Here is a 21,458-nt window from a genome sequence, read left to right on the forward strand (position 1 = left end):
CATCGATCAACTGCTGCAGGAAGCCAATTCCAGTAAGTCAGCAGGGCTGAATCATCTGGAGTGGCAGAGGGCATTTCCCCAAACCCGAAAATGACGCATGATTGCTTGCTTCCAGACAGCCGAGGGCATTCCAATCTACAAGTTATTGCCTCCTGCTGGCCAAACATCAGAACTGCCATAGGCAGTTTTCCCCAATCTGACAATGGATTCTGTATACTAAACCTTGCCTTTTGATATGTATATCTACCTTGCTTTAGGACAATCCTAAATAATAAAAGGCTAATATGCAAAGTGGAATGACCAGTTGCTATGATGCACACTGACTACCAGGGGGCAGACGCTCAACATAGAAGTGCAACACTTAGCCAGAAGCAGGGTACATGGCTGGCGAACACTGCAGCAGCACCAACGATGTCCAGCTGACGACTCTGGCCCTCACTGTGGGGAGCGGCCTGAAACCGTCAGTCAGACATCATCCAATGGCTCCCGGACTGTGAGAACCCAGGCTGGGCAGAGGGACACCCCCTCACCCGGTGCATAACTTTCGTGCACCAGGCCTCTAGTTTGTGTTAATAAAAAGCAAGGGGTCCAGAGAGACAGAACTTGGTTTCTTTAGCTAAATTTTCTCTGGCTCCCCAAAATGCCTTCCAAAATTGTTTCATCTCTGGACTCTTATTAGTTTGAAACACATACTGGCATTAAGCTGTCTCCTGCACACCCCCTATTGAGAATGTGCCCACAACCAAGGTACATGCCCTTGACCGGAATTGAACCTGGGATCCTTCAGTCTGCAGGCTGACACTCTATCCACCGAGCCAAACCAGTTAGGGCTAACTTTTCTTTTTTTATTTCTAAACGTATTTTTTCTTTATTTCAGAGGTGAAAGGAGAGGAATAAAGAAAAAGGGTGAGCCCAATATCGATGAGAATCATTGGTTGGCAGCTTCCTGCACATCTCCTACTGGGGATCAGGCCCACAACCTGGGCATGTGCTCTGACCAGGAATCAAACTTTGACCTCCTGGCTCATGGGTCAACACTCAACCACTGAACCACACCAGCCAGGAACCACTATCATACTTTTGACAACCAATTACAAACCACTCACTTCAAAATCTTTTGTTTCCTCCCTTCTATGATAGATTAATAATTGTCCCGTGTCCACTGTCTTTTACTTATAGATCTCCCTAAGTTTTAATGAACACACTACTATCCAGCTAGAGGCATTTTAGTGTTCCTCACAGGGTAGTAAGCCTATGAGACCAAGTTCTAGCCGATTATATCAGTGCTTTTCCAGGCCCTCTGCTCTGTCTCCCCTTTCCTATGGGCTTGAACAAGGATTTGGGGCTGGTAAGCCAGCTTTCACCATGTAGATGAGCACTACCACCTGGAGGAGGGGATGATGGAGCAGTAAGACAGTGGAACCCTGAACCCCTAGTATAAGTTGTTTAACCCTAAGCCTGGACCACTCCCCGATCCCTGAACTGTCTATGTCACATGAGAAGTAAATGACAGTTGACCCTGGAACATGCAAGTTAGGGGCACCAACTTCCCATGCAGTTGAAAATCCGTGTATAACTTCTGACCCCCTCCTTCTCCCAAAAAACTTAAGTTGTCCCTTGGTATCTGGGGAGAAGTGAACAGCCCAGTTTAAACCCATGTTGTTCAAGGGACAACTCTATTTTATTTGCATAATTACTTTGGCGTCTCTTTGTCATAGCAGCATAGCTTACAGCCTAATTAATATGCACACCAAACTCATTTCCAGCTGTCTTGCTTATGCCCCAAATACCTCAAACTCATCGTATCAGCCCACCCTGCATCCTGTTGTTCTTGGGTTCCTGAACACAAAGAATATTCCAACTATTTCTTGATAACAGTTCTATTACCTATATATCCCCAGTCAGGAGAATGTGTCATTCTTAAGTCAAGACACTCCTACTACTCTCAGGTTCAGCTGGTCAGAAAGTCCAGGTTGTTACCTATATTCCTCTTCAACCCCTCATCTCTGATCCTAACCATCCAGGCTTTAGATGCTTTGTACTTTCTGATTGGCTCTCTGCCTCCAACCTCATATTTTACAATGCTGCTCCATTACCATTCTTAAAACTGGATCCATTTGTGAATTTTGTTTCCAAAAGTCCAAAGTAGTTAAAGTCTTTGTCCTCTACACATACACTTTAATAAAAATTCCTTTGCCTACATCAATGCTTCTCCAATATGGTGGATTCTTTAAAAAAAAGCTTTCAATCTACTGTAAATCAATACTTTTGAAAACAATACACAAATTAGGTACAAAATCACATGCTTCACTGTCATGATAATGGCGTTTCTCAGAGCCTATACTTAACTGTGGTGCCTGTTTGGTCACAGACTAACTGCAGGCCCACACTGGTCCAAGGACCAACTTCACACAGGTTGAGGCTAAGCCTCCTTTTCCTGATGGTGCATCACCACCCATCCACCTGCAAGGACCAGCCACTGCTACTGCCTACTGTTTCGTTTTCTGATATTTATGCCCCACAGTCATATCCTGCTCAATATATCCACCACCTTTTCTTCACCCCTGTTACAACTTACCACGTTGCTACAATTTTCTGTTAAATGCAAAAGAGCAGCAAGTTCTTTGAAGTCAGAAACATGCACTGGTTATTTCTGCCTTGTGCCTGTCATATGGTAGAAGCTAAGAAATAAAATTAACAAATGAACTGCCAACACACCTCTGTGGCGACATGCAGGCAGACAGGACTATCACTAGTTTAAATAGACCTTTAATGATGGGGTGGTTTAGGACTTAAAGGTTGCTGAATGGTCTAGCCACGGGGACGGAAGTGATCAGTAGGCTGTCTGAGACTGCTGCTGGCGGTAGCCACCCCGACGCATGTAGCCTTCGTTTTTGCGGTAGCCGTCCTTCTGGTCTGCAGGAGAGAGATGGGAAGGGGAGGGAGTGAATGCCAGGGGAGACAGCAAGGGAGCCAGGACGCCGGGAGAGCAAAGGGGATGGAACCACTTACCTCGGAAGTAGCCGCCGTAGGTACCCTGCTTGTGGTCAAACACCCGCTCATTGTTTTCCACCAGGCTGCCCAGCTTTTCCGCCAGCTGCAGCGCCAGGTTCTGTTGGGCAGTGGGCTCCGTGCGGTGCATCACCACCGTCTGTGTTGGCTGGTCCAAGGAGGCCTGATGGGAATGATACAGACAGGGACGTGACACAGATCAGACCGCTCCATCCAAACTCCCCATGACTCACCTGCCCATTCACCATCCCTGGCCCTTACCATCAACTCCTCATTAATGATCATCTTGCTAATGATGGAGTGCACAGTGGGGAGGTCCAGCTCAAACATGTCAGACAGTGTCTCCATGCTGGGGAGAAAGAAGATGGGGAGCAACTAAGATCTGCGACCACAAAGCTGGGGCCGCTCTGCTTCCTCAGGGCTAATCCTACCTGATGGAGTCATAGACGCTGCTGTAGGTGAAGAGGTAGGTCCGCAGTGACTCCTCCTGGATCTTCCTATGGGATACAGAAGAGATCTTCAGGGAAGGAGACCAACCAGTCTTATTCGCCACCCACCACGTTTCCCCTCTCGGCTCACCTCACCAGCATGGTTCGGACTTTGTCAGCTTCAGGGAAAAGGTCCCACACTTTGCCATTCATTTTCTCATTGATAATAAAACTGTGGCAAGTCTTCCAGTCACCCATCTTCATAGCCTTTGAGGCAGCGACTACATGTTCCCTCATTGATTCGGGGGGTCCTGAAAGGTTGGGAATGAGGCAGGGGCTAGGAAACCGGGCACCAGGTTCTGGCCCCCATGAGCAAGCACTGTTCCAGGAGGAACACAGGCCTGGAGACCTTCCTCTCTCTCTCTCCACTAAATATCACGTGACTGTGTAAGTCCTGTACCACCAGAATAAGTTGATTTAGATTTAGACTAAATCAGCCCATGATGTGCTTAGGGAACTAGTGACCTCTTTGAAAATGTTGACAAATTGCTTTGTGTGTCCTTATGAGTATTATCCTAGAAAAAGGGTCCATAGTTTTCATCAGATTCTTATAAGGATCCTTGACCTAAAAAAATTAACATCTCAACTGGAATGGTAGTTATCCAACTTCCTTCCTTCTTAATACCACCTTCATGATTTTTGCCATATCTACTATATATCACACTGTTATGAGATTATTTTTCTTTAAAGTGGCTCACTCCTTTTCTTAAAAAAAATTTAGCTTCACTTTAGATTTTAATAAATCATGGGTTTGATATGCTGATGGATTTGGGCCCCCAAAGTATAGTTGTGAGAAACAAGCCAGGAAGATAGACATGGCCAACAAGAGTAGCTGGAACTCACAACAGACAATAAAGTATAAAAGCGCCACGACTGGAAATGGATGGCAGATGAAGGGAACCATGAGCAGGGCCCAACCTAAAACAGGGACAACAAGCTTAAGCATGTTCACGGTTGAGGCCAGTAGAAATGTATGGATAGGGCTAAGTATAAGGAAAGACACACAACCCTTTTGTGTTAGCTTCCATTTGATCACTTCTGAAAATTAGGCAAGGTTAGAGGTTTGAAGGATACTTCTCTACAAATCAGTAGCATAGAGCTAAAACAGAAACTGGCTTCTGGCTCCACTGCAGGCACTGACGCGCAACGGCAGGAACTGTGGTGAACCAGAGCCCCAAGAGATGCTGGAAACACAGGCTTTCGCTGGAAATGTCCAATTAAAGCAAGTATCACGACAGAAGCCAAACAAAACCTGCCTCAGGGGCATTTCAACAGGACCACACACACAACCAGCAGAGGACAGATCTATAAAGGGATGCAGCTGCGAACAGTAAGCCTGGCTCACTCGCCAAATCTTTTAACCCCACTGGAAGGACACAATTCAAATTCCTTTCCCAGTGAAATCACAACTCACTCAACTGCTGGATTTATGGATCAGACTTTTCAGAAGTGATTAGAGAGGCCAATGTTAGATTCTTGAATGCCACGGGTCTAACTGGTTGGCTAAAAATAATGCGAAGGGGAAAAAGGAAAAAAGGTTAGAGAGCCACACATTAGCTATGTTAGTTAGGCAAGTCACTTAACTTCCATGACTCAATTTCTTAATAAAGAAAAAGGGGGTAATAATAGTATCTACATTACAGAGTTATTAGTAATAAAGAATATATAAATTATTTTTACAGTACCAGACAGAAAAAAAGCACTATGTAAATTTATATTAAATAAGAAATACCACTGGAAACAGGTCATGAGTTTGCCTTAATGACTAAGGAGAGCGAGCTTTATTCTGTAGGCAATGATAAGGTGTGGGGTGTATGGCATTATAAATTCTATAGAAAGATAAGGCTGACAAGCAGACTGAAATGGAGAATAACAGAAAGCAGGGAGCTTAATTTGTAAAACAGAACAATGTATCCTATGGTGAGACATTACAGAAACTATTAAGTAAAAACGATGGCTTAAGGTTCTTTATGAAGATGTCATTAAATCAAATGGAATCAAATTATTCTCTTTAGCTTCTCTTAATCCTTTTATTAAAAGTAATCGATAAATCAGCCTGGCTGATCTGCAGGTCACGCTACAATACCTGGTCAGGGCACATGCCCAGGCTGTGGGCTTGATCCCCAGTAGGGAGTGTGCAGAAGGCAGCCAACCAATTAATTCTCCCTCATCACTGATGTTTCCATCTCTCCCTCTCCCTTTCTCTCTCTGAAATAAATAAAAACACTTAAAAAAAAAAAAAGTAATCAAGGAACAAAGAAGGGAAGTTTGTTCCACTACGGAGCCTCACTCACCCAGCAGGGGCTGCCGCTCGCCCACCCGCAGCTGGTGATGGAACTGCTTGCTGATCATGCGTCGGCGGGCATCACTTTCGTGGGCGGCCATGTAGGGGATCTCCAGGAGCATGGCAGACACCAGGTAAACACACTCCAGCAGCTCCAGGTTGATGTGCAGGTGGAAGGGCACCTGCCGGCGCCGCTCCACCTTCTCCTGCTCCTGGTTGCGCTCCTGGAGGCTGCGCAGCAGCAGGCCCTGGCCCAGGAGCTCCTTGGCGCGGCCGCTGGACTGGATGTCCAGCAGGGCGTTGTGGGCGTCCTTGGTCAGGCCTTGGCGGAAGGCACAGATGCCCAGCTGCACCATGGTGCGGTTGTACAGGATCTGGGAGCAAAGGATGATGCACTCAGAGGTGACAGTGACAGGGCAAGTCATTTCCAGTTGTTCATTCAACAAACATACAAATACTCAACGAATGATACACTGATGTGGTAAGCACTAGGCAACAGGATGGGACTGAGAACAAAACAGACAAGCCCCTGCTCCACCACAGAGTTCCCATTCTAGGGAAAGGGTGTGGAAGAGAAAGAACCACAAAGCCACAGTATACATGTGGGACTCGTGCTAGAAGAAAAATAAAGCAGAGGAGGAAATTAAGGGAGTTTATGTGATGGTGGTAGTGGTGGGAGCTCATAATTTTATAAGGGATAACTAGGGAAGGCCACATCTTGATGGGAATGTTTAAATAAATACCTAATAGAAAAAGAGGGAGCAAGTCCTACAGATAACTTGGAGAAGAGCATTGTAGGAAAAAGGAAAAGCAAAGGCAAAGGCCATGTGCAAGAGTTGTGCCAGGTGTACTTGAGAAACAGGAATGTGAAATGGCCACAGCTGATAAAAAGATGCGATCATAAACCAGAGGCTGAGCAAACACACAGCCATGTAAGCCAGGTTAAGAGTTTTAAGATGGAAAACCGTGGGAAGGTTTTGAGCAAATAAGTGATATAATCTGACTTAATTTAATATGGCTACTTTGGCCACTGTATTAAGAATAGCCTTTGGAAAAAAGGAAAAAAAGAAAAAAAAAGAATAGCCTTTGGGCCCTGGCCGATTTGGCTCAGTGGATAGAGCATCAGCCTGTGGACTGAAGGGTCCCAGGTTCGATTCCGGTCAAGGGCATATACCTTGGTTGCAGGCACATCCCCAGTAGGGGGTGTGCAGGAGGCGGCTGATCGATGTTTCTCTCTCATCAATGTTTCTAACTCTCTATACCTCTCCCTTCCTCTCTGTAAAAAAATGAATAAAATATATTTAAAAAAACCGACCTGTATATTAAAAAAAAATAAAAATAAAAATAGCCTTCCGGGGGATGGTGGGCTAGACGCAGTCAATGTGGGGATGGAGGGGGGAAGGGACATATGTAAAAAAAACCGCAACACAATAGTTTTTTTTTTAAAGAAGAGCCTGAAGGTCAGAAGCAGAGAGACACCAAGATGATGGTGGCTTAGACCAGAGGGAAGCAGGTGTAGTATGTGAGAGGAAAACAAGAATCATGGAGGATGCCAAAATTTCTGACTTCCGCAACTGAAAAATGGACTTGCCACTAATTAAGAAGGTTAGATTGTAAGCAACACAGACTTTTTTAAGGGGGAGAAAGACTAAGTATTAATAATAGCAAACACACAGAGGTCATTATCAGACATAAACAGATACAAAAAGCCTTTAAAATTATTAGTAAACAGAATCTAGCAACATTTAAAAGAGATAATAAATCTTGACTAAGTAGGATATATTTCAGGAATGAAAGGCTTATATAAAAATCTAAAATCATGGTTATTCACCAAATAAACAGAACAAAGGAGAAATTAACTGTATATCATTTCAATAGATGCAGAAAAAGCTTTTGACAAAATTCACTATCTGTTTTAACATAAATTCTCATTGAACTTGGATCAATCTGAAAAAGGATATTGACCAAAATACTAGAGCTAACAACGCATTTCTTAGAATGTATTCCTCTCATTAAGCAGTGCATGACTGTATTAGAGCTAAGTGAACTTAGCAAAATGGTAGGATACACTGGTAATTAACAATTGAAAAATGCAATTGAAAAAAAAATTATATTTACAAAAGCGTCAAGTATCACATGATATTTGGGAAAAATTTTTAAAAAGATGTCTAATACTTCCAACTTTGCAGAGAGAAACTGAAGAAAATAAATGAAGAGATAACATGTAAGACTGAAAGATTCAATGTTTACTTATTAACATGTGAATTTCCCTAACATTGTTTTATAGATTTGATAAAATCCCAGCAGGTGTTTTTTGTAGAAACTGACAAGCTGACTCTAAAATTTATGTGGAAATGCAAAGATAAAAAATATCCAAATCATTCCAAAACAGAAGTTGACTTTGAGAGTTACTCTAAAGGCACAGCAATCAAGACAGTATTAGAATGGCAGACAAAAACATGAATGAATGGAACAGAATAGAGCCCAGAAACACATGCACACTTTAAGGGTCAAGCAGTATTTCACAAAAGCACCAAAGCAATACAATAGGGATAGACAGTCACTGACCCTGACTTCACACCATATGCAAAAATCAGATTTAAATGTGAAAGGTAAAACCATTAAGAACTTAAAAAAAAAAAAGAAAAAGAAAAAAGGAAAAGAATATCTTCATGAATTGCAAGTAGGCAAAGGTTTCTGTCACTAGGACCCAGAAAATAACCATAAACAAAAAAACCGATAAGCCAGACTACACCAAAAGGAATGGTTAAGAAAATGAATAAGCAAAGCACAAAATGGAAGATTATTTGGAAAACTTTGACCTGACAAAAGGCTGGCATCCAGGATATATAAAGAATTCCTACAACTCAATAATAAAAAGACGAACAATCCAATCTTTAAAAGCAGTAGGCAGAAGTTGCCCTAGCCAGTGTGGCTCAGTAGTCACAGCATCATCAGCTTGTGGATTGAAGGGTTCAATTCCTGTCAAGGGCACATACCTCCAATGCAGGCTCGGATACTTGGCCAGGAGGGCATGTGGGGAGAGAGGAGACAACCCATTGATTTGTCTGGCATCAATGTTTCTCTTTCTCTCTCCTTCCCTTCAACTCTTTCTAAAAATCAATATCCTCCGGTGAGAATTAACAAACGAACAAAAACAATAAGCAAAAGTTGATCAGACATTTTATGAAAGAAGACATATAAAGGACAAATCAACAACAAAAAAAATCAATTTTAAGAGTTTTAAGAACACCATGGGATTCCATTACACAACCACCAATATGGCTAAAATTAAAAAAGACCTACAATATAAAACATTAACAAGGAACACTCACACATTACTCGTAGGAATATAAAATGACAAGGAACCAACCACCTCAGTTTCTAATAAATCCAAACATACAACTACAGCAATTCTACTCTTTTTTTTTTTAATATATTTTTTTTATTTTTTACAGAGAGGAAGAGAGAGGGATAGAGAGGTAGAAACATTGATGAGAGAGAAACACCGATCAGCTGCCTCTTGCACACCCCCTCCTGGGGATGTGCCCGCAACTAAGGTACATGCCCTTGACTGGAAGGAATCGAACCTGGGACCTTTCAGTCCACAGGCCGACGCTCTATCCACTGAGCCAAACCGGTTTCGGCAGCAATTCTACTCTTAAGTATTACCCAAGAGAAAACATATCCACACAAAGACTCATACATTATTGTTCACAGCAGCTTCATTTAAAAACTGGAAATACACCAGCAATCTATCAAAAACAAAAATAGATTAAGAACTTGTAATTAAAACAGTATGGTTCTGGCATAAAAACAGATATAGATCAATGGAATAGAGAGTTCAGAAATAAACCCACACATTTGTAGCCAATTAATATTCAACAAAAGAGGCAAGAATATACAATGGGGCTAAAGAGTCTATTCAATAAACTAAAGAGTTGGACAGATACGTGCAAAAAATTGAAACTGCCCCCACATTCTTACACTATACACAAGAATAAACTAAAAATTAATTAAAAGACTTACACGTAAGACCTGCAACTATAACAATCCTAGAAGAAAACAAAGGCAACAAAATCTTGGACATTTCTCTTAGTAAATATTTTTTCTGATATAGCTTCTTGGGAAAGGGAAACAAAAGACTAAATAAACAAACGGGACTACATCACATCAAACTAAAGTTTTTGCACAGCAAAGCATCAATAAAATGAAGTCAACCCACTGAACGAGAGCATATTCACCAGTGATACATCTAATAAGGGATTAATACCCAAAATTTATAAGAACTCATATAACTCAACACCAAAAACACCAAACAGTCCAATTTAAAAATGGGCAAAGGACCCGAATAGACACTTCTCCAAAGTGGACATACAGATGGCCAAAAGACATAAAAAGATGCTCAACATTACTAATCATCAGAGAAATGCAAATTAAAACCACAGTGAGATATCACCTCATAACTGTCAGAATGGCTGCCATCAATAACTCAACGAGTGTTGGAGAGGATCTGGAAAAAGGGAAACTTGTTGGGAATGCAGACTGGTGCAGCCACTGTGGAAAGCAGTATGGAGGTTCCCCCCAAAATTTAAAATGGAACTGCCTTATGATCCAGTGACTCCACTTCCGAGAATATATCAGAAGAAACCCAAAACACTACTTCAAAAGAATATATGCACCCCTATATTCATTGCAGCATTATTTACAAAAGCCAAGCTATGAGAGCAGCCCAAGTGTCCATCAATAGACAAGCAGATAAAAAAGCTGTGGTACATTTATACAATGAAATATTACTCTGACACAAAAAAGAAAATTTTATCATTTGTGACAGTATGGATAGGCCTAGAAAGTTATTAAGAGAAGTAAAATCAGTCAGAGAAAGACAAATACCATGTGATTTCACTTATAAGTGAAGAACAATATAACAAATCAACCAACCAGCGGAGGACAAATAATCAACGATGTATGGTGCCAAGTGGCACCAGTATTATCAGGGGGAAACACTTTGTACACCTGAAACTAATATAAAAGTAAATTATAATTGAAAAGAAAAAGTTCATACAATGAAGTAAAAAAGAACAAATGAAAGTGCTTTTTAAAAACCGCCACCAAAAAGGTTTACCAAATGTTCACCACATGAATATTAATTATTATTATTTTTTTATAGTAAAGGTGGAGATTTATAGATGCCTACGTGGGGAGAGGGAAAGAGTCCCACAGAAATGACTCCCACTTAGGGAGGGGGAAAAGGGTCCCCGAATACTAATTATTTTAAGCACACATTTAAAGACACAGCTTTAAATGCCCTCACAAAACAGCCACACACACAAAATTAGTTGCTCCACTGTTGTGTGCCAACATATCACACTACATTTGGATCCCTGTCTTCCAATTGGTTTGACTACTTCTTAAATAGTTCTTTTCACCTTTTTAAACAAGATGATCACCTAATGTTCCAAAGTAGACACATTGTAGGAATAATAAGTGTTAGCTGAACCCAAATCTCTATCCCAGAGGACTCTAATGCTGTTGGACCAGTACAATAAAATGTTAATATGCAGGAGGATCAAAGAATGCTGGCAACTGGGAAAGATCAAAGGTTTACTTATATCTGAGTTAGCTAAAGTGACTAATTTGATTGAGCCATTCTGCCCCAATCGGGACCTGGCCTGGTCTTCCCTTTGCCACTAAAGCCAGAGCGTCTGCTCATCCTACCTGTACTGGAGGGTCTGCGTGCTGAATGTTGTCTTGTAGGTGGCTCATAAGCATGAGGTCCCGGGCCTGGTACCAGCGGGAGTGCAGGGCATGATGGTAGATATGGCAGAGGATGGCGCACGTGCGAATTCGGTCTGTGCGGTCTTTGGCATAGATGTACTTGCAAAGTCTCTCCATCAGCAGAGCCGAGTCCTCGCCCTCATTTTCTGCCTGATCTTGGTCAGACTGGGGGGCAGGGGAGCGGGGTGATGTTAATGTTTGGTGAGGGGAAGAGGAGGGACAGACAAGGACGATGGGTCTAACGATTTGGGCATTAACCACCAAATGAGACTCCACCCAGCCTCGCCGTTCCCATTTTCCCTCCTGCTCCACTTCAGGAAGTTAACAGGGAATGGAAGGTTTGCCATCAACACCTGACACACATGTAGGACAGACAGACGTGTCCCTCTGCCCCTTGGCCAGGCACTCACCTTTGAGGAGCCCTCAGGGAGGGTGAGCTGCCGTTGATGGGCCTTGTAATCAAACTTGTAGTAGGTGTGGAGAATGCGCCTCAGGTAGACCCGGCAGATCTCCTCAGTAGTCCCCTTCTCCTCCAGGTAGTGCTGCACACGCTCAATGATGGCACACACCTTCGCCTCATCCTTCAGGTGCTCCACATACTCTGGCAGGGAGAGCACCACCCTCAGCTCAGCCAGGCACCCAGGCTTTCTCAGCCGTCTGGCCCTGACCAATCCAGTCGCCTATGTACGTTTTCCGCACCCATCAGATGCCGTCAAGCTCACTTTCTGTTCCTCCTGTTAGGCCTTCTCTTCTGCTAATTCCTCCCCCGACTAACGCCCCTCCTCCTCATTCCGGTCTCACCTCACATGCCTCTACCTAAGGATGCTCTGTTCAACCGTTATCTACAACTGCGACTCTTCCAGGCTTACCTCAGGCCCCAATTTGAATTTCTCATTCAGTTTACATCACCTAAAATTATCTCCTTTGTTTATTTGGAAAGACCATAGGTCTACTGCTGCCCCCAGCACCGAATGTTAAATAAACTCCGTGAGCATGAAGGCGTTGAGCTCGAACACCCCTGACTCAGTGGGCACATGTGGGCATTCACATTTTACTCTGGAAATGTCCTGTATTTTCCCCACCCCAATGTCCCTGATCCAAGCTAAACAAGTCAAAAGGGCAGAGGCCAAAACCCAATTATTCTGAAAGTGTAATTCACAGACCAACAGCACCACCTAGAAACATGTTGGAAAAGCAAATTTGAGGCCTCACTCAGCCCTACTGAAGCAGAACTTATGAGAGAGGAACCCAGTGTCTCAAGCCTGCCAGAGTCCTCCTCTAGAGAGAATGCTTTCCAAATGCTCATTTAGTATATCCTTAGTTTTAGTTCTTCACATCTCACTGACACCCATGCTTGCTCAGGCTCACCTTGGGAGTGAGGGTCAGTATTCTGCATTATTTTGGTAAATTCTTCATCCATCCGTTCCACCAGAGTTAGGATACAGCCACGGACACGCAGTGGCTGAAAAGGCAAAGTAGTAGTAAACAACCAGCCCATACTTCAATTGTTATTTCCTCCAAGCTTTCTCAAAGCAGACAACATTCACATCTCCAGTTAGCCTGCCAATTCCTCTTTACCTGGTCAGCATTATGCAGGTTCTCACTCTCTTCCAGAATGTTCTCTCCAACAAAGATGTTGGGATTTGCAAACAGGATGTCCATCAGCTCATTGATGCAATCCAGGCACTTCTGCCACATCTCGGGCTGCCAAGAGATCAGATGGCAGTCAGAGGTGTGCAAGGGGAATGAGCAGGTGCCTCCCAAAAGCCCCTTCACCAGAACGCACAGAGCCTTCAACTCTAAGGCTGTTTCCACAGCCCTTGAGTTTTTATTTCTTAAATATATTTTTATTGATTTCAGAGAGGAAGTGAGAGGGAGAGAGAGAAACATCAAATATGAGAATCATTGATCGGCTGCCTCCTGCACGCTCCCCATCGGAGATGGAGCCTGAAACCCAGGCAGGTGCCCTTAACTGGAATCGAATCCGGGACCTTTCAGTCCACAGGCTGACACTCTATCCACTGAGCCAAACCAGCTAGAGCCACAGCCCTTGAGTTTTAAGACTCTGGCACCTTCCGCTAATCCACCAGCTCAGCCCTGGAACGCTCCTCTTTATTGCCCTCACCTTCATGTATGTAGCCAGGTTGGGATTGTAGTCGTAGAGAGAGGCGATGATATTGAACTTGATCTTAATGGCGACACCCTCCCCAAGGTTGTTTTCAGAAGCAATCTGAACCAGCAGTTGTAGCAGCTCAATCTGGGATGCACTAGAGGGTCCAGAACAGGGTGAGGCATCAAAGACAAGTCAGAAATCTCATCCTGCCATACAGCGTGCTTCCTTTGGATAAGTGAGGCAGCTTCATTCCTAACACCCCATCCTCACCTCCTGTACACCTGCTTCTCCTTCATAAATTTCAAACAGAAACAGCACTGATGCTAACAAGCTATCATTCTCTTTAGGCACCATTAGAAGGTGAACATTATTCCCGTTTTATACATGGGGAAAATGGTCCTAGAAGGACAAGTGATTAGCTTAAGGTCAAAGGGAAAGTAAGCAGCAGAACAATAGGCTGGATGGTTCTCGAAGACCATTCCTTCTATGGAGCCACACACACACCTTCCCAAAACAGCACTATTTATACATCAACATCCACCCTGTGTCTTAAGAGAAGAGAGCCTTCACCCTGTAGTCCCACAACCCAGATACACGAATCTCACCGATCAGTTCCTTTCTTGCCTCGTGCCTGCAGGATCTCATTCAGTTTCTTGATGACAACAGCATGGGTGATCTCAGTCCCCTTGGCAAACATTTTTGGTTTCTCCTAGGCAACAAAGATCATGTCATGTGCAAGCCAACAGGAATCTACTTTTGCCTTAACTTTTCTCCCAACCCAACCAGACTGGGCCTGTCTGCTCTTCCAAACTGTTTCCCAATTCATTTTAATTCGGAAATTCTCACCTTCACGAGGGGCACTCCACCTCGGACCTTCTCCCACTCCCCGCCTTCATTGTCCTCCTCCTCCTCATCCAAGCGCTTAGACTTCCTATCGTGCTTCTTCTTGGCTTTGTCCTCCCGTTTCTTCTCAGCAGCCTTCTTGTCCTCCTCTGTGGCCGGGGCTCTGTCGGGAGACGCAGGAAATGAAAGACCAGTCCCCTCCTCCCACGAAGCTCCTTTCCTCTGCAGAGTCCTGCATCCAAGCTACACTCTACAAGAATGACCTGAAGTTAACCACAACCACAAGGACCACTAAGCACTGAATCTGCTGGACAACTTTCCAAGGCACGGCACCATTTTGCACCAGGAAACTCTTATGAAGGGAACAATATGGCCTGGTCTAATAAGGCAGAGGCACCAGGCCCCTGCACACACAGAAATAACCTGTCATACTGCTCCACAGCTGATCACTAAAGTTTCCCAGAGAATCCATAAGAAATATAGTTGTTCTCTGACTCTAACTGCTCTGTCCACACTGACCTGGGAACAAATCTTAAGCTGATTAGTTGGTGGCTAGTAAAAAGGCTTTCCTAAGTTTTATGAGTCATTCTATTTCTGAACCTGAGGAAGGGATTGTGGGAACTTTGAATTTATAGCTGGTTGGCCAGAAGTACAGGTGCCAAACTTGGGACTTGCAACTGGTGTCTGAGGTGGGCAGTCTTGTGGGACTGAGCCCTTAACTTGTGAGGTCTACACTAATTCTGGGTAGTTAGTGTCAGAGCTGAACTGAAATGCTGAACACACCTAGTTGGTGTCCAGAGAGCTGGAGAACTGGTTGGTGTGAGACAAACCCCCACACATATGGTGTTAGAAGTGTTCTGAGTAAAAAGAGATCAGATATGCAATGCTTCCCAGACTTGACCAGTGTTCCCTGAAGCCCCCACAGACATAGACAATAGGTTGTGGGAACGGCTAGGGAGAGGTCAATGGGGGGGAAAAAGAGAGATATGTAATACTTTCAACAATAAAGAATAAAAAAAAGCTTCTCAACAAAATGCCTGTATCTAGGCCCCTCTAGTGTCAGGGAACTCCCTACTCACTGAAGCAGCATTAATACCAACTTTTAAAAGCAGAAGAGCAACACAAAAAGCAGCAATAGTTCTGCCTGCTACAGGAACAGTGTTGCCCAGTCAGTGTTGCTCAGTGTTGAGCCCTGAGGTCATGGCTTGACTCCCAGTCAGGGCACATGCCACGGTTGGGAGCTCTATCCCCAGTAGAGGAAGTGCAGGAAGCAGCTGATCGATGAGTGGATGAGTGTTTCTATCTTTCTCTCCCTCTCCCTTCCTTTCTCTAAAATCAATGAAAAATAAATAACTGAGCAGTGTTTACTAGAGCTTGGTATTTGATTCATCTGTAGTACAAAGGGGCAGGTACGACTCTGACTTCAAAGGAGCAAACAAACCTGAGCTTAAGTAACTACCCCAAGTTGTACAGCTACTAAATAAAAGACTAACGGCTGATACCAGAATCCAAATCAGAATCCTCTCCCATTCTATGACTGTCCCAGTAAAATTCGGGAAGGCTAGCTATATACCAAGTTCTATGGTATACACTAAGAAGATCTCTGAAATAAAGGTAATAATAGCTACCATCACTAAGAGCTCCCATTTCTCTGTATCACCTCTCTATTGCAGCTATCCTTGAGACGGGGTTAAGTACCATCCCTTTTTACAGATGAGGAAACTAGAGACTGAAAATGTTATATAGCTTGTCCAGCATTGCTCAACTAATCGGTGCCCAACTGAGATTTACACTCAGTCCACATGCAGTGAATAATGCCATCGTTAAGTATTTGGACTCTGGAGCCTTCTAACCCAATCCTCAGGGCACATTAGTTCTGTGAGCTTAGCAACTAGTGTACGTGACTCCAGTGTACTTGAGATCCCTTTGTGAAAAGGGAGCAGCTGGCATCTACAACCTGAAAGGACTCCATGGAAGAAGCAACCACCTTCAAGATTAAAGGTGTCCTATTGCCGATACCGGTTTGGCTCAGTGGATAGAGCGTCAGGTCCCAGGTTCAATTCTGGTCAAGGCCATGTACCTTGGTTGCGGGCACAACCCTAGTAGGGGGTGTGCAGGAGGCAGCTGATCGATGTTTCTACCTATCTATCCCTCTCTCCTCCTCTCTGTAAAAAAAATCAATAAAATATATTTAAAAAATAAATAAATAAAGGTGTCCTACTCGTCCCACTGTGGCGAGGTGCGACTTGTCTTACTTTTTAAGGAATCTTGAGGCCAGCACGGTCTGTTTCCCTTCTTCCTCCTCTGAGTCCGAGTCAGAAGATGTTGAGCCTGTGTCCCACTCTTCATCCTCTTCTGAGTCTTCGGAGTCCTCATCTTCATCCTTAGAGGGAAAAAGGATCAGCAGGGAGAAGATGGAGAGATTGACGAGTCTCTCTGCTCCCATAACACACGGTTCAGAGGCTTACAGGATCAGAACAAGTGGTTCTTCATGGAATCAGGGTATTGAGAGCTAGATTGGACCACCAGGACCAGGGAGCAGTGACTTGCCCCTGGTTTTTATATCTAGTTTTCCATATTCCAGTGTACTCAGTGCTCTAATCCAAGAGGAAGTCTGTTCCACTAACCAACCCCTCCTAATCCTAGGGTTCTATGAATCTTTTCTTCTCCTAAGAATGGCCCGTGGGAGGCAAATCACCCATTATAACCCTGGCTCTGACCTCCATCTTTTTGAGGAACTTGCGACTCTCCCCAGAAGGAGCTTCTGATTTCTTCTTCAAGAAAGCTGCAGCACTGACTCCATCCTCATCCTCATCTGAAGAGCCTGGTGGGAAGAGCAAGGCTGAAGGGAACCAAGAAACCAGGCCAAAGGAACCACTGACTGTAGACTTCCTAACCATTTGCAGTAAGGGTCTTCCCTCTCACCTTCTGAATCCTCCTCATTCTTCTCAGCATCTTCATCTGCAGACTGCTCAGGGTTCTTTAAAGAGGGAAATAAGTGAGAAAGTAATTAAGGATGCCTACCAACCACCACACCATATCACCCCTCCACCCTAGTCTTGTCATGACTCCTTCTCCAATCACAGCTTCCACTTGCAAATGTTTTGTCTCAGTCATGAGGTCACTGTCTCAAAGTTCAGAGTCTGTGTCTAGCACCCCCACCTGCTTGTAATTTGTAATATGGGATTCAAAATCTCGGTTATATTTTCGGATCTTCTGGCGCAGAGTGCTTAAGGCCTTGGCGTTGTTCTTGTTCATCTTCTTCTTTCCTTCTTTATCTTCCCATAGCTAAAGGAGATTAGAGAGAAGAAAGGAATCTGAGACTAAATAGTATTTCCTGAATTTCAGGCTTTACCACTATTTTTTAGTCTATCTGCACACCACCCATACTCCTTATTCATGTTATTTTTAAAAGACCCTTTACAGCCGAAACCGGTTTGGCTCAGTGGATAGAGCGTCAGACTGCAAACTGAAAGGTCCCAGGTGCGATTCCAGTCAAAGGGCATGTACATTGGTAGCGGGCACATCCTCAGTAGGGGGTGTGCAGGAGGCAGCTGGTCGATGTTTCTCTCTCATCTATGTTTCTAGCTCTCTACCCCTCTCCCTTCCTCTCTGTGGAGAATCAATTAAAAAAACAAAAGACCCTTTACATATCACCACTAAAAGTACAAAACTATAACCAAGAGAGTGTAAAAATAAATACAATTAAAATTCTTGGCTAAAAAAGGTCCTTCTCCTTACTTTACCCCCCTATTCCTGTGTTCTGGGAAACAATGTGAGGAGATAGGATCCCGGAAGTAGGTTAGAGCAGGCCCCAGGCCCATCTCCCTTTTGGATGCCCTTCCCCACAGGAGGCACACCTCATTAAGATAGTCCTCCAGATCAGCCAGGATGCGGATATAGAACCGGGGGACACCTTCCTTGTCCACAATGCTTTTAGCCTTCCCATATGCCTTTCCCAGGAGCTCAAATTCTTCCAGGCACTTGGTGACATCCCGAATTTTCATGGCATTACGGATGGTCCGGATAAGGTTGGTCAACTCCTCAAACCTGGGTTGAGAGACCAATTGAATATTGGATACATTCACCATCACCAACCACCCCATTTGCCACTGCCTCAGAGGCTCCCCATGGCCTCACCTCTTGTCCTTGGCACTTCGAACCACTCTCTTGGTATCTTCTTCATCTTCACTCAGCAACAACGGCCTGAAGGAACAGAGATCATTAATTTCCCTTTCTATTTCCGGTCTTTCCAAGTGATCTCCATATCTTTTCTCAGATGGGGAAGATAGAACTGAGTAACTTAGGCCAGTGGTCGGCAAACTCATTAGTCAACAGAGCCAAATATCAACAGTACGATACTTCTGCGCATGGGCCATGAAGTTTCAATTGCACTGTATGTGGGCACCCACACGTGGTATTTTGTGGAAGAGCCACACTCAAGGGGCCACAGAGCCGCATGTGGCTCGCAAGCCGCGGTTTGCCAACCACTGACTTAGGCCATTGGTACCACACTCACCCCACTTGATCCTTCCTCTTTATAGCCTCCTCATATACAACTCAATCTTTAAGCCAGGGGTCCTCAAACTTTTTAAAGTGGGGGCCAGATCACAGTCCCTCAGAGAGCTGGAGGGCCGGACTATATGAACTACTAATTCCTACTGTAACACCTCGGCTGCGCTCACTGCCCAAAAAACCTGGCGGGCCGGATCAGACTCCTCTGCGGGCCGCATGTGGCCCGCGGGCCGTAGTTTGAAGACCCCTGCTTTAAGCCTTCTTCAAGTAAGGCCTTTTGTGAAATGTTGTGGAGCACACAAAGATCTCTATCCTCTCAAAAGTAAACAAACGTGCCTGTGTACTATGCCACAAAACTTCACTTCTAAGTGGAGACAGCCACTTAGAAGCACTGAGAGAAGCTGAGAAAGGGTAGTCTAGCTAGAATGAATGGGCAAGTGATCAGGAAGGTGGTACCTGAACTAGGTCCTAGAAAACAATGTGTTCCAGAGTGTGAGAGGCCAAGGACAAAGAAAGTCTCAGTGGCTTTAACTCCTCCACTGCCAGTATTTTTTTTCCCTTAATTTTAAAAATTGATTTCAGAGAGGAAGGGAGAGGGAGATAGAAACACTGATGAGAGAGAATCATTAATCAGCTGCCTCCTGCATGGCTCCCACTAGGGATCGAGCCCCAACCCAGGCATGTGTCCTAACTGGTAATCGAACTGTGATCTCATGGTTAATAGGTCGATGCTCAACCGCCAGACCACACAGGCTGGACAATCCACATTTTTCTTTATTGATGAGAAAACAGACCACAGACAACATTCAGCTATCAATATCTCTCTTCTATCTTACTAATTTCCCCCAAATACCCTCACCACCACCACATCATCCTTGTGCCAAACGCTGCTATCTATTTATTTACCTATTTTTCTTGTTTATTGACTTGAGAGAAATATCGATTTGTTGTTCCACTTATTTATGCATTCATTGATTCACCTGACCTGGGATCAAATCCACAACCTTGGTGTATCAGGAGGAGGCTCTAACCAACCGAGCGATCCCACCAGAGCCTTCCAATGTATATTTTTAAACAGAAGACAGGAATGTGGCAAAGATGATGGTGCCATGTGTATGACAGAAAGTTGAGAAACAACATTCCACTGTTTCAAAGGGTGAAAAGAATTATTAATTTGCAGGGTGGGGAAGGACGTTTAAACGGAGGTAAACACCAGGAATATAACAGATGTTTTAAGTCCCTGCCCGCAGCGCCCAGTGGCTGGGCTTCAGAGCCACAGTAAGGTGCTTTTTTGGTGGCAGGAATAATTATGACTTGGCGTCCGATGCCGAAGTAAGGAGGGGAGGTTGGGGTTGTACAAAGGCCGTGGACAAGGAGGCCGGTTAGGAAGCTGAGGCAACAGGCCGGGCCAGCGGGAAACCTCTCGGACATCCATGGTATCCGATGCGTTCCCAGTTCACAGCACCCTAAACGTGAAGGCTGTTCCTCCAACACTGTTCCGGTCCCTTAAACTTTCAACATCCTCAGAACCCGCTTTCGCCGCCTGCCCGCTCCCACCTCCTTCCTCCCCCATCCCGCGCACGCACGGCCTCCCCACGCCCGCGAACCCGCACCCCCCGAGTGGGCACCACGACGCAGGCCCTCCGACTCACTGTTTGCCGTAGTTGCCCCCGACAGGTTTGGTGACGAGCTCCTCCCCGGACAGGGACGACTCGGACTCGCTGTCCGAACCGGTGGTAAAAAACCGCGACATGGCGGCGGCGGCGCTGGGGGCTGCGGCGGGCGCGGCCGGACCTGCGGGAGAGCCGGAGTGAAGCGCCGCGAGAAGGGGCCCGAGCCGCCGCCTCCCGGCCGCCACCCAACGCCGTCCCTCCGCGAACCCCGACCCAGGCCCCCCTTCTAGAGACACGCGGACCAAGACATACCTACCGGCTGAGCCTGCGAGTCACACCGCGAAACAGCGGAAACGCGGAGAGGAAAGAAGGCGGCATCAACGTCACTTCCGGAGCGCCGGCAAAACCAAACCAGGAAACTACAACTCCCAATGGCCTTCGCGCCACACAGGGGGCGGGGATAGGCCGGATGCGCCCTGGGAAGGAAGTTCGGTACCTCTACGTTCCCAGATCGGGCGGCGCGTTGGCATCCTTTATTAATCACAGGTTTTGAGCCTCACTCCTCACCTGTGGAATCAGAGTCTCAGGGCCAGGAGTTTACTTTTTAAAAGCGTGCACAGTCCCGGCCGGCGTGGCTCAGTGGTTCAGCCTAGGAACCGGGAGATGGCTGTTGGATTCCTGGTCAGGGCACACAGTAGGGGGCGTGCAGGAGGCATGGATCAATGATTCTTTTTCATCATTGAGGTTTCTCTCTCCCTTCCCCTTCCTCTCTGAAATCACTGAAATTGCCAAGGGGGCCAGAAGTAAAGGGT

General features: G+C 45.0%; 1 protein-coding gene across 2 annotated transcripts; it reads right to left on the minus strand.

The window, feature by feature from the left end:
• Positions 1–2,751: 2,751 nt before the first annotated feature.
• On the minus strand, positions 2,752–21,039 carry LOC311622123 (eukaryotic translation initiation factor 3 subunit C). Of its 2 annotated transcripts, none has more exons than XM_084882920.1 (21): positions 20,963–21,039; positions 20,686–20,827; positions 18,659–18,724; positions 18,379–18,568; positions 17,681–17,806; positions 17,444–17,498; positions 17,239–17,342; positions 16,774–16,901; positions 14,522–14,681; positions 14,281–14,384; positions 13,688–13,829; positions 13,141–13,266; positions 12,931–13,024; positions 11,973–12,163; positions 11,503–11,727; positions 5,795–6,158; positions 3,592–3,751; positions 3,444–3,509; positions 3,274–3,361; positions 3,013–3,175; positions 2,752–2,916 (listed from the first exon to the last, which is right to left on the minus strand). In XM_084882920.1, the coding sequence occupies exons 2-21, from the start codon at positions 20,784–20,786 to the stop codon at positions 2,834–2,836; spliced, it is 2,736 nt and encodes a 911-aa protein (XP_084739046.1). In that variant the 5' UTR covers positions 20,787–20,827; positions 20,963–21,039; the 3' UTR covers positions 2,752–2,833. The 2 variants fall into 2 exon arrangements, with proteins under 2 accessions (XP_084739046.1, XP_084739045.1); XM_084882919.1 differs by having other exon boundaries at positions 20,959–21,033.
• Between the last annotated feature and the right edge of the window lie 419 nt (positions 21,040–21,458).

This window comes from Pipistrellus hanaki (assembly GCF_964339955.1).
Source record: "Pipistrellus hanaki genome assembly, chromosome: 4".
In the NCBI taxonomy this organism is placed as follows: domain Eukaryota; kingdom Metazoa; phylum Chordata; class Mammalia; order Chiroptera; family Vespertilionidae; genus Pipistrellus; species Pipistrellus hanaki.